Genomic DNA, 15,416 nt, shown 5'->3' with positions numbered 1-15,416 from the left:
AAGAAAGCTAACGTTTAAGTTCCTTGCTCAGAACATGAGAACATATGAAAGCTGGTGGTTCCTTTTAACATGAGTCTTCAATATTCCCAGGTAAGAAGTTTTAGGTTGTAACTATTATAGGAATTATAGGACTATTTCTCTCTCTATGATTTGTATTTCATATACCTTTGACTATTGGATGTTCTTATAGGCACTTTAGTATTGCCAGTGTAACAGTATAGCTTCTGTCCCTCTCCTCACTCCTACCTGGGCTCGAACCAGGAACACATCGACAACAGCCACCCTCGAAGCAGCGTTACTCATGCAGAGCAAGGGGAACAACTACTCCAAGTCTGAGAGCGAGTGACGTTTGAAACGGTATTAGTGCGCACCCCGCTAACTAGCTAGCCATTTCACATCAATTACACCAGCCTAATCTCGGGAGTTGATAGGCTTGAAGTCATAAACAGCGCAATGCTTGAAGCATTGCGAAGAGCTGCTGGCAAAACGCACGAAAGTGCTGTTTGAATGAAATCTTACGAGCCTGCTGGTGCCTACCATCGCTCAGTCAGACTGCTCTATCAAATCATAGACTTAATTATAACACAATAACACACAGAAATACGAGCCTTAGGTCATTAATATGGTAGAATCCGGAAACTATCATCTCAAAAACAAAACGTTTATTCTTTCAGTGAAATACGGAACTGTTCCGTATTTTATCTAACGGGTGGCATCCATAAGTCTAAATATTCCTGTTACATTGCACAACCTTCAATGTTATGTCATAATTACGTAAAATTCTGGCAAATTAGTTCGCAACGGGCCAGGCGGCCCAAACTGTTGCATATACCCTGACTCTGCATGCAATGAACGCAAGAGAAGTGACACAATTTCACCTGGTTAATATTGCCTGCTAACCTGGATTTCTTTTAGCTAAATATGCAGGTTTAAAAATATATACTTCTGTGTATTGATTTTAAGAAAGGCATTGATGTTTATTGTTACGTACAGTCGATTGTGCTTTTTTCGCAAATGCGCTTTTGTTAAATCATCCCCCGTTTGGCGAAGTTGGCTGTCTTTGTTAGGAAGAAAAATAGTCTTCACACAGTTCGCAACGAGCCAGGCGGCCCAAACTGCTGCATATACCCTGACTCAGTTGCAAGAGAAGGGCCCCATTTTTCCTAGTTAAAAGAAATTCATGTTAGCAGGCAATATTAACTAAATATGCAGGTTTAAAAATATATACTTGTGTATTGATTTTAAGAAAGGCATTGATGTTTATGGTTAGGTACACGTTGGAGCAACGACAGTCCTTTTTCGCGAAAGCGCACTGCATCGATTATATGCAACGCAGGACACGCTAGATAAACTAGTAATATCATCAACCATGTGTAGTTAACTAGTGATTATGATTGATTGATTGATTATTTTTTATAAGATAAGTTTAATGCTAGCTAGCAACTTACCTTGGCTTCTTACTGCATTCGCGTAACAGGCAGGCTCCTCATGGAGTGCAAAGTAAGGCAGGTGGTAAGAGGGTTGGACTAGTTAACCGTAAGGTTGCAAGATTGAATCCCCGAGCTGACAAGGTAAAAATCTGTCGTTCTGCCCCTGAACAAGGCAGTTAACCCACCGTTCCTAGGCCGTCATTGAAAATAAGAATGTGTTCTTAACTGACTTGCCTAGTTAAATAAAGGTGTGAAAAAAAAACTGTGTCCAAAAATAGCGATTTCCGATTGTTATGAAAACTTGAAATCGGCCCTAATTAATCGGCCATTCCGATTAATCGGTTGACCTCTAGTTAACACAGTGTCCAAAGAAGGGCCATATGTATGCAGAATGGTCTTGTCTGCGTAGATCAGGGAATCACCCGCAGCAAGAGCGGCATCGTTGATATATACTTTAATCAGGAGAACAGTTTTCAGCTGTGCTAACTAACATAATTGCAAAAGGGTTTTCGAATGATCAATTATCCTTTTAAAATGATAAACTTAGATTAGCTAACACAACATGCCATTAGAACACAGGAGTGATGGTTGCAGATAATGGGCCTCTGTACACCTATGTAGATATTCCATAAAAAGTCAGCAGTTTCCAGCTACAATAGTCATTTACAGCATTAACAATGTCTACACTGTATTTCTGATCAATTTGATGTTATTTAAAAAATGTGCTTTTCTTTCAAAACAAGGACATTTCTAAGTGACCACCCCAAACTTTTGAACGATAGTGTATGTCTCATTTGCATATCTTGTTACATTATATGTATCTATATTCAACAGGTAAAGGTTACTTTTGATATAGACCTACAGTGGGGAGAACAAGTATTTGATACACTGACGATTTTGCAGGTTTTCCTACTTACAAAGCATGTAGAGGTCTGTAATTTTTATCATAGGTACACTTCAACTATGAGAGACGGAATCTAAAACAAAAATCGAGAAAATCACATTGTATGATTTTTAAGTAATTAATTTGCATTTTATTGCATGACATAAGTATTTGATACATCAGAAAAGCAGAACTTAATATTTGGTACAGAAACCTTTGTTTGCAATTACAGAGATCATACGTTTCCTGTAGTTCTTGACTAGGTTTGCACACACTGCAGCAGGGATTTTGGCCCACTCCTCCCTACAGATCTTCTCCAGATCCTTCAGGTTTCGGGGCTGTCGCTGGGCAATACGGACTTTCAGCTCCCTCCAAAGATTTTCTATTGGGTTCAGGTCTGGAGACTGGCTAGGCCACTCCAGGACCTTGAGATGCTTCTTACGGAGCCACTCCTTAGTTGCCATGGCTGTGTGCTTCGTGTCGTTGTCATGCTGGAAGACCCAGCCACGACCCATCTTCAATGCTCTTACTGAGGGAAGGAGGTTGTTGGCCAAGATCTCGCGATACATGGCCCCATCCATCCTCCCCTCAATACGGTGCAGTCGTCCTGTCCCCTTTGCAGAAAAGCATCCCCAAAGAATGATGTTTCCACCTCCATGCTTCACGGTTGGGATGGTGTTCTTGGGGTTGTACTCATCCTTCTTCTTCCTCCAAACACGGCGAGTGGAGTTAGACCAAAAAGCTCTATTTTTGTCTCATCAGACCACATGACCTTCTCCCATTCCTCCTCTGGATCATCCAGATGGTCATTGGCAAACTTCAGACAGGCCTGGACATGCACTGGCTTAAGCAGGGGGACCTTGCGTGCGCTGCAGGATTTTAATCCATGACGGCGTAGTGTGTTACTAATGGTTTTCTTTGAGACTGTGGTCCCAGCTCTCTTCAGGTCATTGACCAGGTCCTGCCGTGTAGTTCTGGGCTGATCCCTCACCTTCCTCATGATCATTGATGCCCCACGAGGTGAAATCTTGCATGGAGCCCCAGACCGAGGGTGATTGACCGTCATCTTGAACTTCTTCCATTTTCTAATAATTGCGCCAACAGTTGTTTCCTTCTCACCAAGCTGCTTGCCTATTGTCCTGTAGCCCATCCCAGCCTTGTGCAGGTCTACAATTTTATCCCTGATGTCCTTACACAGCTCTCTGGTCTTGGCCATTGTGGAGAGGTTGGAATCTGTTTGATTGTGTGTGGACAGGTGTCTTTTATACAGGTAACGAGTTCAAACAGGTGCAGTTAATACAGGTAATGAGTGGAGAACAGGAGGGCTTCTTAAAGAAAAACTAACAGGTCTGTGAGAGCCGGAATTCTTACTGGTTGGTAGGTGATCAAATACTTATGTCATGCAATAAAATGCAAATTAATTATTTAAAAATCATACAATGTGATTTTCTGGATTTTTGTTTTAGATTCCGTCTCTCACAGTTGAAGTGTACCTATGATAAAAATTACAGACCTCTACATGCTTTGTAAGTAGGAAAACCTGCAAAATCGGCAGTGTATCAAATACTTGTTCTCCCCACTGTATATAAAGAGAAAGAAATACCTATTAGGGTGTGGTGCCTGGCCTTGTATACTATTCACGCTACCTGTAAATATGCAATCCTAAGTAACTAGAGCTGGGCGATATGGCCAAAATATCATATCACAATATTTTTCATATGACGGTCTTTTGTGTTTAAAAAAAAAAGAAAGAAAAGTTGACTAAAAAGTTCTAAATATGCTTTGAGTAGATCATGAAAGCAAAGTCTGATGTTTGCCGTGATAAAGCTGTAAGAATTTCACTGCACCTTTTAAACCTGCTGTAAATTGTGTACGTGACAAATACATTTGATTTGAACGGATTCTGTTTGAAAAATGTTTTCTGCTGGGTATTTTGCATTTATCTGTGTCAGGTCTTGTGGAACCTCCGTTAGGTGCATGCCTGTAATCGTTAATTGAAGAGGGGAAAATAGCTTAACATTGTCAGGGCTGCCTGGTGGGCTAAATGTGCAGCAGTAGCTCAACGTACCATCATAAAAACTGCATTCAAAAGTTTGATGTTTTATTAAGTTAAGAATTTCAAATGCCATGGTATATCCTTGTATGTAACAATGTCACATGGATAATTTAATTTAGACAGCTTTTTCATTGTTAAAATAAGCCCAATATTTTTTCTCTCAAATTAACACACAACAAGTGATCGAATACCGTTTGGATTTTCGATAAACTGTTGCCATCCCTCGCTTATACTACTGTACGTGAACACTTACATTTGACATTTTTTCTATATTTTTTTCCCACTGGAGAATGGCCATATCTTTCAAATTCTGTGCACGTTATTTTATCGTTTTGACAAATGTAATTTATATTTAACGACATCACCAGCTGTGTCACTGCGCCCTTGTTGCAGGGCTACATAATGTGGATAGAAACTTGCTGCTGCTTACATACATGGTCACGTTGAGAGTTCATTAAACCTGTAACCTTATGTTATGGACAGAGACCTTATTCTCTGTGTGTTATGTGATGTGTTTGTGTGTGAGAGCCTGTGTGTCATTCTGCCTGTGTAGGTCAAATGTATCTGTCACATGCAGAGAGCAGCAAAATGGGCATAGCTGAAAGTCAATGGCCTGTGACACTGGCCTGCCCCCCCTTCTATCAGGCACTCCCCTCATTCACCTAGACACTCAGCCACAACCACCACGCCCCAATGTCTCTGTTTCGCTCTTTCCATCCTAAAATGTGTTCGTAGTTAAAAAATGTGTCAAACACCCACTCTGCTGGTTTGTTCTATCCAGGTATTGCAGTCTGTTGGGTCAGAATGGGATGAATCATGATACTGGTCATTTTAGGAAAGCTCACCATTGGTGATTTTTCTATTGGTTAGTCAAGCTCTACTGTAGACGTCCTTGCATTGGCAGAAGTAGGTATCATTAGGACCGCTAACCAGTTTAAAGACTAGGGCCGGTGTCTAAACAAGGATTTTATCATGTCAGTTTTTGGTTGCGTACATGAGGCTGTGGCTGTTGTGACCCATCTGTCTCTTTGAATCAGCTGTTCCATCATCATGTGTCATCTCCAAGGGTATAAGGTTATATGTGCATCTGTATGTGAGGTTATTTGTGTGTCTGTTTTCAGGGTATAATGTTGTGTGTTTGTGTATGTTTCAGGGTATAATGTCATGTGCCTTTTCTTATTTTAGATCTGAGAAGGAAAAGGTATCTTCTAGTCCAGTGCTGTAGCGACTCCAGACGAACCATGTGATCGGTAAGTGCTTACCTCTGCTCTGTACTAACCAGTGTGATTTACAGCCAGTCCCAAATTGACCGCTAAACCCTTCCCACTCCTAGGCACATGAGAAATATAGCGCCACTGATATGCTAGGTGGAATAGAAAACTCCAAAGGTTTACTAATGTAATGTCTTCTGTTTTGTAACCAGTTAGAGCATCCGATGTAGCTGTCATGAGGTACGTCCACAACCGAACCCGGCGGAAAGCTCAGCTCAGCAAGGACCCGTTGACAACCGCTGGCCTTTGACACAGGATCCTCTCCGTGACTCTCGTAACAACCCCTCTCCCCTAGTGGGCACACAGACCTCTGCCATCACCACAGTGTCTCCTCACAGAGTGGACCTTCATCCTACACCACACTCCTCATCCTCCCACAGAGTCGGCTAGACAGGAGGTAAGGTTGGGCTGGGTGCTGCTGCCCTTCAGGGATGGAGGCTGTGGACTATTGTTTTGTTTCAGGCCATGTACTGTAATTTCACTGCTAATCTCGCTTTATCTAACAGGTTAATTTACAAATGTCTACCTCACGATTAAAAGGCCCCTCTCCACCACTGCGACCCTGAACAGGCTACAAGATGACTTCCAGCATAGGCGGGTGAGTCAGTCCACCAATCTCCTCCTACACCTGAGAGAAATAAATATCCTACCTTACCTGCTCATAAAACTGGTGACCTAGACGCTGTCTCTGAAATCACCTGTGGTTAAAAATCCTTAACCGAGGAGTGTTTAAAAAAAATGTTTTTATCTTCATCTGTACTTCACCTTGGCTGCACAGAGTCCCCATGGTGATTTCAAGCAACATTTTGGTGGACCTTTAGGTGTGTGTGGGTGGACTCTGTGTGTGTGTGTGTGTGTGTGTGTGTGTGTGTGTGTGTGTGTGTGTGTGTGTGTGTGTGTGTGTGTGTGTGTGTGTGTGTGTGTGTGTGTGTGTGTGTGTGTGTGTGTGTGTGTGTGTGTGTGTGTGTGTGTGTGCCGTCTTATGCAAGGGAGGGGCCTCTCTGTTGGGCACCACTGAACTCCCCCTCTACTGTCATATGGGTTGTCTATAATAATTCATAATTCGACTTAATGTTTTTAGATATCAGGAAAATTATGTTGCTGTAAATGAGAATGTGTTCTCAGTCAACTTACCTGGTAAAATAAGGGTAAAAAAAATGAAGTAGTGAGTGGAGTTACAAACTATACTAAACAAGATAAAAGTCTTACCTGTGATGTTTTCCACACACTACGTTTAGCCTACTTGGACACCGGCTTCCCCACATGTCCCACTCTCCCACGCTGAAAAGCCAGAACCCACAGGGCTCTTCTCGCAGGCTCAATTTCCCTACGTGGGAGCATTGCAAACCGGAGGGTTGGGATTTTTTATCTGGTAACATCTACATTGAACAACACAGCAGCTTTTCGTCATGCTTTGTTATTTCTGTATAACTAAAAATGTATGATGAAGTTGGCTCTTTTACATTGGGGTCATTGGCAAGGAATGTTTGTTTTCGTGAAGTTGTGGTTGAGGGGAATTCCTTATTATTACGTGAATATCGACTCTGTGTATTCTTTGCATTATTAAGAGGCATATCCTTTTGATAAAATATTTTTTCGAATGAATGAGACTTTCATGTTTCACGTTTCAGTTGAATTGATTTGAATTGCTTTGAATTAAAATGATACTTCCTTAAATGAAAATTCATTTCAAATTCCGCTTCCTATGAGATGTGTCCAATTCAAATTCATTGTTTGAAATTAATTAAATTCAGATATTCCAAATTGACCCCAACCCTGGTATACTCTCCCACCATGCAGGGATATACTATACCTTGCCAGGTTGTCATTGTTAATAAGAAATAGTTCTTAATGGACTTGCCTTGTTAAATACAGTGCCTTCAGAAAATATTCACATCCCTTTACTGTTTCCACATTTTGTTGTGTTACAGCCTGAATTTAAAATGGATTACATTTAGATGTTTTTGTCACTGGTCTACTAACAATAAGCCCATAATGTCAAAGTGGAACTGACTTTTGAAATGTTTATATTTGTTAATAAAAAATGACAAGCTGAAATGCGTATAAAATAAGTATTCAATCCCTTTGTTATGGCAAATCTAAATACGTTCAGGAGTAAAAATGTGCATGACAAGTCACATAATATATTTCTTGGGCTCAATCTGTGTGCAATAATTGATTTTTGAATGACTACCTCATCTCTGTAACGCACACCTGTAAGGTCCCTCAGTCGAGCACTGAATTTCACAGATTCAACCACAAAGACCAGGGAGGTTTTCCAATGCCTTGCAAGAAGGGCACCTATTGGTAGATGGGTTAAAAAAACATTGAATGTCACTTTGACTGACATTGAATGTCCGTTTGAGCATGGTGAAGTTATTAAATACACTTTGGATGGTTATCAATACACCCAGTTGCTACAAAGATACAGCCGCCCTTCCTAACTCAGCTGCAGGAGAGGAAGGAAACCGCTCAGAGATTTCACCATGAGGCCAAAGGTGACTTTAAAACAGTTACAGAGTTTAATGGCTGTACTAACCTAATTGACAGAGTGAAAAGAAGGAAGCCTGTGTCGTGTCTTTGGCATCATTAAAAGTGAACTGTTATTTTATCAAATCAATTCTCTGTAATTTCTGTGATTAAACTAATCATGTAAATGTAATTAACTAGGAAGTCGGGGCACCAAGGAAAATCTTCCGATTACAAAGTTATAATTTTAATATCTGATTATTTTGTCTACTAATTATAGAATTATTCTTTACCTAACGTTAGTCTCATTGCAAACGTCGTACATTGTTGGTTATCTGTACGAACCCAGCCTTTACTATGAATCATCCATACACCAATTGTCTTAATTATTTATTTACTAACTAACTAAATAATCACAGAAATGCATAAACAAACAGTTATGGTTACAAGGAAACCTGGGAGGTTCCCTAGTGGGCTAAGCCGGTATGACGGCTTGGTGGACAAAGGGAAGTGGGTGTGGACTGAGAACAGGCGGAAAAGAACAGAGAGCTCACTACACACAGTACTACTATAATTATATTAATTGAAATGCTAATCCTTTGCACATGAACGCTCACTCATTCGGGAATAATTGTAATCAATATATATATTTACACCCAGTGTGTCGTCGTGATCTCTGTTGGAATCGTCAGTTCTTCTGTTGGAGAGTCAGTTCATCATCGTCTTTCTCTCTGCTTCCCTGAAGATCAAAGTCTATCGTGGTTAGAAATGAATACTTCAGAGTACCATTCAGAAATGTTCTCATAGAATAGATGTTTCGGCGGTTGTCGGTCTTTGCATCCCAGGTTGACATAATTTCTAGCTGCAGAATAGTAATTATTATCTAAGATTTGCTCTTAGTCTGTAGGGATTGATAGTCTCAGAGTTTAACCATTTCCAGCCGTGTAGCCAATGCTGCACGTGGTATGGTTAGGAATTCAGCAACCATTACAACCTTACCTTATACTGAGGTTTTTGTGGTCTGAAGAGGATTTCCTCAGGAGGGGGTTTTATTCGTAACAATAGAAAAGTAGGTTCTATGACGCCAGATAATGTCTGTGCTCACGGGGGCGGGCCAATGACTTAGTTAAACTTTAAAGGGAATACAATTCTCTCACATTAAAGGTTTAACATCACATTACATCATTTCACAAATAGTTTAATCTTTACTCATTAATTTTATACAAGAATTAGATGCAAACCCCATAATTGAGAAATGTACACATTCAGAGATAGAGTTATGTGTGTTTCCTGTCCTCTCTGAGGTCACCAAATGAAACACACTTGTCATACCCGTCCCTTAAGTGTCCACAGACAATTCCCACCTTCTCACAAGTGGATATTTTGTTTCAAATTTTCCATTTTTGGGGATTTAGGAGTTTGCCATGTGAAATCCTTTGTTCTCTCTCTGTGTATCTCTTTCTGCATGGCCAGGGGGAGAGAGTCTCCACCAGGAATTTGAGAAAGAGAGGTCATGACACCTGTACAGAATTTAAAAAAATCCAAAATATGCATCCTGTTTGCAATAAGACACTAAAGTAATACTGCAAATACTGACAAAGCTATTAACTTTTGTCCTGAATACAAAGTGTTAAGTTTGGGACAAATCCATTACAATGCATTACTGAGTACCACTCTCCACATTTTCAAGCATAGTGGTGGGTATGCTTGTAGTCATTAAGGACTGGGGAGTTTTTCAGCATAAAAAAAGAAACGGAATGGAGCTAATAAGCACAGGCAAAATCTTAGAGGAAAACCTGGTTCAGTCTGCTTTCCACCAGACACTGGGAGATTAATTCACCTTTCAGCAGGACAATAACCTAAAACACAAGGCCAAATCTACACTGGAGTTGCTTACCAAGAAGACAGTGAATGTTCCTGAGTGGTCGAGTTACAGTTTTGACTGAAATCTACTTGAACATCTATGGCAAGACCTGAAAATGGTTGTCTAGTAATGATCAACAACCAATTTGACATAGCTTGAAGAATTTTGAAAAGAATAATGAGCAAATGTTGCACAATCCAGGTGTGGAAAGCTCTTAGAGTCTTACCCAGAAAGAGTCACAGCTGAAATCGCTGCCAAATGTGCTTCTGCAAAGTATTGATCGGGGATGTGAATGTAAATAAGATATTTCTGTATTTCATTTTCAATAAATAGGCAACAAATTGTAAAAACTTGTTTTCACTTTGTCATTATGGTGTATTGTGTGTAGATTGATGAGAGAAAAATGTTTAATCCATTTTTAATTCAGGCTGTAACACAATAAAATGTGGAGTAAGTCAGGCAGTATGAATACATTCTGGAGGCACTGTAAATGTTAGAAAAATGTAACTCAATTTACTTATTCACACTTTGACCATCTTTGGCTGCTACTTAACTTCTCTAGGATATGTGGGACGCTACCGTCCCACTTGGCCAATAGCCAGGGAAAATGTAGAGCGCAAAATTCCCAAAAATTATATAAAATCAAACTTTCATTAAATCACACGTAAGATACCAAATTAAAGCTACACTCGTTGTGAATCCAGCCACCGTGTCAGATTTCAAAAAGGCTTTTCGGTGAAAGCATAAGATGCTATTATCTGATGATAGCACAACAGTAAACAAAGAGAGTGTAGCATATTTCTACACTGCAGGCACGACACAAAACGCAGAAATAAAATATAAATCATGCCTTACCTTTGACGAGATTCTTTTGTTGGCACTCCAATATGTCCCATAAACATCACAAATGGTCCTTTTGTTCGATTAATTCCGTCCATATACACTGCTCAAAAAAATAAAGGGAACACTTAAACAACACAATGTAACTCCAAGTCAATCACACTTCTGTGAAATCAAACTGTCCACTTAGGAAGCAACACTGATTGACAATACATTTCACATGCTGTTGTGCAAATGGAATAGACAAAAGGTGGAAATTATAGGCAATTAGCAAGACACCCCCAATAAAGGAGTGGTTCTGCAGGTGGTGACCACAGACCACTTCTCAGTTCCTATGCTTCCTGGCTGATGTTTTGGTCACTTTTGAATGCTGGCGGTGCTTTCACTCTAGTGGTAGCATGAGACGGAGTCTACAACCCACACAAGTGGCTCAGGTAGTGCAGCTCATCCAGGATGGCACATCAATGCGAGCTGTGGCAAGAAGGTTTGCTGTGTCTGTCAGCATAGTGTCCAGAGCATGGAGGCGCTACCAGGAGACAGGCCAGTACATCAGGAGACGTGGAGGAGGCCGTAGGAGGGCAACAACCCAGCAGCAGGACCGCTACCTCCGCCTTTGTGCAAGGAGGAGCACTGCCAGAGCCCTGCAAAATGACCTCCAGCAGGCCACCTGAGCCACTTGTGTGGGTTGTAGACTCCGTCTCATGCTACCACTAGAGTGAAAGCACCGCCAGCATTCAAAAGTGACCAAAACATCAGCTAGGAAGCATAGGAACTGAGAAGTGGTCTGTGGTCACCACCTGCAGAACCACTCCTTTATTGGGGGTGTCTTGCTAATTGCCTATAATTTCCACCTTTTGTCTATTCCATTTGCACAACAGCATGTGAAATGTATTGTCAATCAGTGTTGCTTCCTAAGTGGACAGTTTGATTTCACAGAAGTGTGATTGACTTGGAGTTACATTGTGTTGTTTAAGTGTTCCCTTTATTTTTTTGAGCAGTGTATATCCAAAGTGTCCATTTATTTGGCGCGGTTGATCCAGAAAAAAACAGCTTCCAATTTGCGCAAAGTCACTACAAAATATCTAAAAAATTACCTCTAAACTTTGCCAAAACATTTCAAACTACTTTTGTAATACAACTTAAGGTATTTGTAAACGTTAATAATCGATCAAATTGAAGACGGGTCTATCTGTTTTCAATACAGGAGATCAACAAACTAACGCTACTTTTCTAGTCTTGCGCAACTCTCAAACAGTACACATGATGTTACACTGTTTCCAGGTGGCCTCACTTCTTCATTGCACAAAGGAATAACCTCAACCTATTTCCAAAGAGTGGTGACATCCAGTGGAAGCGGTAGGAACTGAAAACAGGGTGATTAGAAATCCAGTATTCCAATGAAACCTCATTGAACAGACAGTGACTTAAAAAATAAATAAATAATGGTTAGTCCTCGGGGTTTTGCCTGCTACATAAGTTCTGTTATACTTACAGACATGATTCAAACTGTTTTAGAAACTTCAGAGTGTTTTCTATCCAAATCTACTAATATGCATATCTTATATTCTGGGGATGAGTAGAAGGAAGTTGAAATTGGGCATGCTATTTATCCAATAGTGAATTTGCTGCCCCCTATCCTAGAGAAGTTAAATAAATAAATGTTAAGGATTTGTGAGGATCGAAAACACAAAGACCTGCACAACTGCTATAGAAATACCTTTTGTCAAAAGTCTGTCGTTAGTTTGTGAAAGGTATGTTGATAGTTTGTCTCAAGTATTTTGACGGTGGTTGTGTTTGTAAGTATCATTTTTGTGAGCATCCATCTTACTCATTGTCCCTTGGTTTCAGAGGAGAATAGTGTTTTTCTGCCACACCCATATAGACCTCCGGTCCTCTGTAGCTCCGCCTCCTGTAAGGCAGAGGTTGGAGCTGGCCACACACTATTAACACCAACTTAAATACACAATCCTCATGTTTTACATGGCACCACAATAAAACACTGACAGCTTTAGGTGGCCTAATTTAATAGTGCACTATGGGTGGAGTTTAATTTATTCATGTGGCTTCTTTATAGGCAATTTGTTATTGATCTGATGCCTCCAGCACGTTGGAATGTAAATATCAGTTCACATTTCCTCCGAGACCCATTCATTCTCATATGAGCGCAAACACCATTCTTTTTTTTATTTTTATTTTTTATTTTTTTATTTATCCGTTATTTTACCAGGTAAGTTGACTGAGAACACGTTCTCATTTGCAGCAACGACCTGGGGAATAGTTACAGGGGAGAGGAGGGGGATGAATGAGCCAATTGTAAACTGGGGATTATTAGGTGACCGTGATGGTTGAGGGCCAGATTGGGAGTTTTAATGATAAGCCAGAGCCTGGCTGTACTTATCTGTCAGTGGCTGTGTGCTTGTTTTTACTGTATCTTTATTGCTGCATTTGTTGTTTTGATATTAAACCATCAGGTTTCTACATTGTTGATGTTAATGGCTTCATCTAAAAATATTTTTGGTGAGTGTAATTTGAAGCTGATTTGATCGTAGCAATTCTGGGGTTAAAAACACACACACACTCACACAAAACATTAATCTCATACTCACACAGCATGCACCAAAATGTATAAGGGCAAATATTGGGACAGATACACACATACAGAAAGCGTGCCAGTGTACCTCATTCCACAGAATGGCACATGCTTAGATCAGCACGCATTTGCATTAGCATGATTTTCCCCCTCCAAGGAATCTTGATCAGTGATTAATGAATGATTGTTGAATGGGAGGAAGTGTGGAGTGACAATATACCTCAGAAGTGACTCCGGTTGGCCAATAAACCTTTATGGTACTGGTGGAAGGACTGAGGAGCACAGTGACCCCTCATCTGGAACTGAGGAAAGTGCACCTGCATATCCACGCATGCTATGCATGTAGACAGACAGATGAGCACTTTTAAATATTTTCTTGGAGGTGTACATATTAACATTTACTGCATGTACACACACACACAGCGCCATAGGCTTCAATAGGTCTCATCCATGCTGACATACTGTTTTTATGATTATTTTTTAACTGCAGGCAGAACATTGCCAATGCTGCTTGTCAAGGTCCTAATAATGACAATTTGACGTACATTAGTGATATCAGTCTTAGTCAGCTGAGTAAGCAAAAGGTTCTCCCTTCCAAGGCAAATGAGTCACATCCCCGGCCATTGTTCCTCGATACCAGCTGAGTCACAGAGCACAAGTCTCTGTCTAAATATAGACTGAGCCTGGCACTGCCCTCTACTGCTTGGGCTGAGGTAGCAGTCTGGCCAATGATATCTGCACCTCTTATATTTGGCCCAAAATAATTATTTTGTAATGCCATTGTCAAGTTTTTTTTTGTTCTGGTCTGTAAATGAATAAATGTTATATTATTCCTCTGACATTATTTAAGTGTAAGTAAATGTAAAGTTAGTTTAAATAAATGGATTTTAAATTGTTTTGGGGCCGTGGTATGTGATTGGCTGGTCTTTATTGAGTAGAGGTTTAGGATTGGAGGATCTTGTTTGACTGGTTGGTTGGTTGTTTGTTTTGCAGGGATGACGCAAGCAGTATCTTTGATGGATTAATGGAAGAAGATGAAAAGGACAAAGCCAAACGGTGAGGTCTTAATAAGCTCAAGCATTCCTTTAAAGGGAACTCTGAACAAAGACTTAGTTTGATCACTGTGTTGTTTTTGTTAGCATCTTAGTATGTGTATTCTTATCTTTCTCATGTCCAACCCTCCAGAGTATCCCGTAACAAGTCTGAGAAGAAGCGCAGAGACCAGTTCAATGTCCTCATCAAGGAGCTGGCTACCATGTTGCCAGGCAACACTCGGAAGATGGACAAGTCTACCATCTTACAGAAGAGCATCGATTTCCTGCGCAAACATAAAGGTAAGGACCTCTCCTCCTTCTAGCCCTTGGACATCAACATGTCTGGAAAAATAGGAACATTTCAGTGCTTTAACCAGGGAACCAAAATTATTTTCCATTAGTTTTGTTCTGAACAGAATCTTAATTAAAAAAAAATCCATTCCACTGTTCCGACCAGCAAAATAAAGATCTGAACCTGTTCGAACACAAAAATACAAACTGTTTATATCGTTCCAAAACTTTTTTTTTTACATTTAGTTTGACAATAAATCACTTCACAAATGGATAGAGCAGCTTGCTATGGAGCGGGCAAGCAATGTGCATACATTGGACAGACAAGTGTAGTGTGCAACATGCGACTGAAATTTGGCAGGTGAGGAGAGCGCTGGGCATGAAGCGCTGGGCATCTTGTAATTATGACATATAATATCTGAATTAAGTCCACATAATTATACCTACGGAGGAGCGGCTTCTATGAAGGAACTTTGAATGTCTTTGAACTTCAGAGAGTTGGCTTAACTGACGGTGGACCAGAGCTAGCCCTTGATCATGACTCTCAGTTCCATTACATTACTCATAATGCCGCCTGGAGTTTTCAAGAGCTAGACCAGAGTTAGCAAACTTGTGTGTGCAGAGAAGCACCAGAATTAAAATTAAAATGTTACTTTTTTGTAGTTAATAAATCCAATGTGAAACATGA

At 40.3% G+C, this 15,416-nt stretch overlaps 1 protein-coding gene across 2 annotated transcripts in view; it reads left to right on the top strand.

Moving 5' to 3' along the window:
- The window catches only part of LOC139578599 (circadian locomoter output cycles protein kaput-like), a 71,567-nt gene that overhangs the window by 31,513 nt on the left and 24,638 nt on the right, over window positions 1–15,416 (top strand). For both annotated transcript variants that reach the window (XM_071406427.1, XM_071406428.1), the window contains 5 exons: window positions 5,555–5,619; window positions 5,793–6,037; window positions 6,147–6,238; window positions 14,397–14,459; window positions 14,589–14,737. In XM_071406427.1, coding sequence (XP_071262528.1) covers window positions 6,219–6,238; window positions 14,397–14,459; window positions 14,589–14,737 — 232 coding nt within the window. In that variant the 5' untranslated portion in view covers window positions 5,555–5,619; window positions 5,793–6,037; window positions 6,147–6,218. The remainder of the gene's footprint in view (window positions 1–5,554; window positions 5,620–5,792; window positions 6,038–6,146; window positions 6,239–14,396; window positions 14,460–14,588; window positions 14,738–15,416) is intronic.

The sequence above is a fragment of the Salvelinus alpinus genome, chromosome 6, assembly GCF_045679555.1.
Source record: "Salvelinus alpinus chromosome 6, SLU_Salpinus.1, whole genome shotgun sequence".
NCBI lineage: Eukaryota > Metazoa > Chordata > Actinopteri > Salmoniformes > Salmonidae > Salvelinus > Salvelinus alpinus.
The sequence above is the reverse complement of the archived record's forward strand: the minus strand, read 5'-3'. Positions and strand labels throughout refer to the sequence as shown.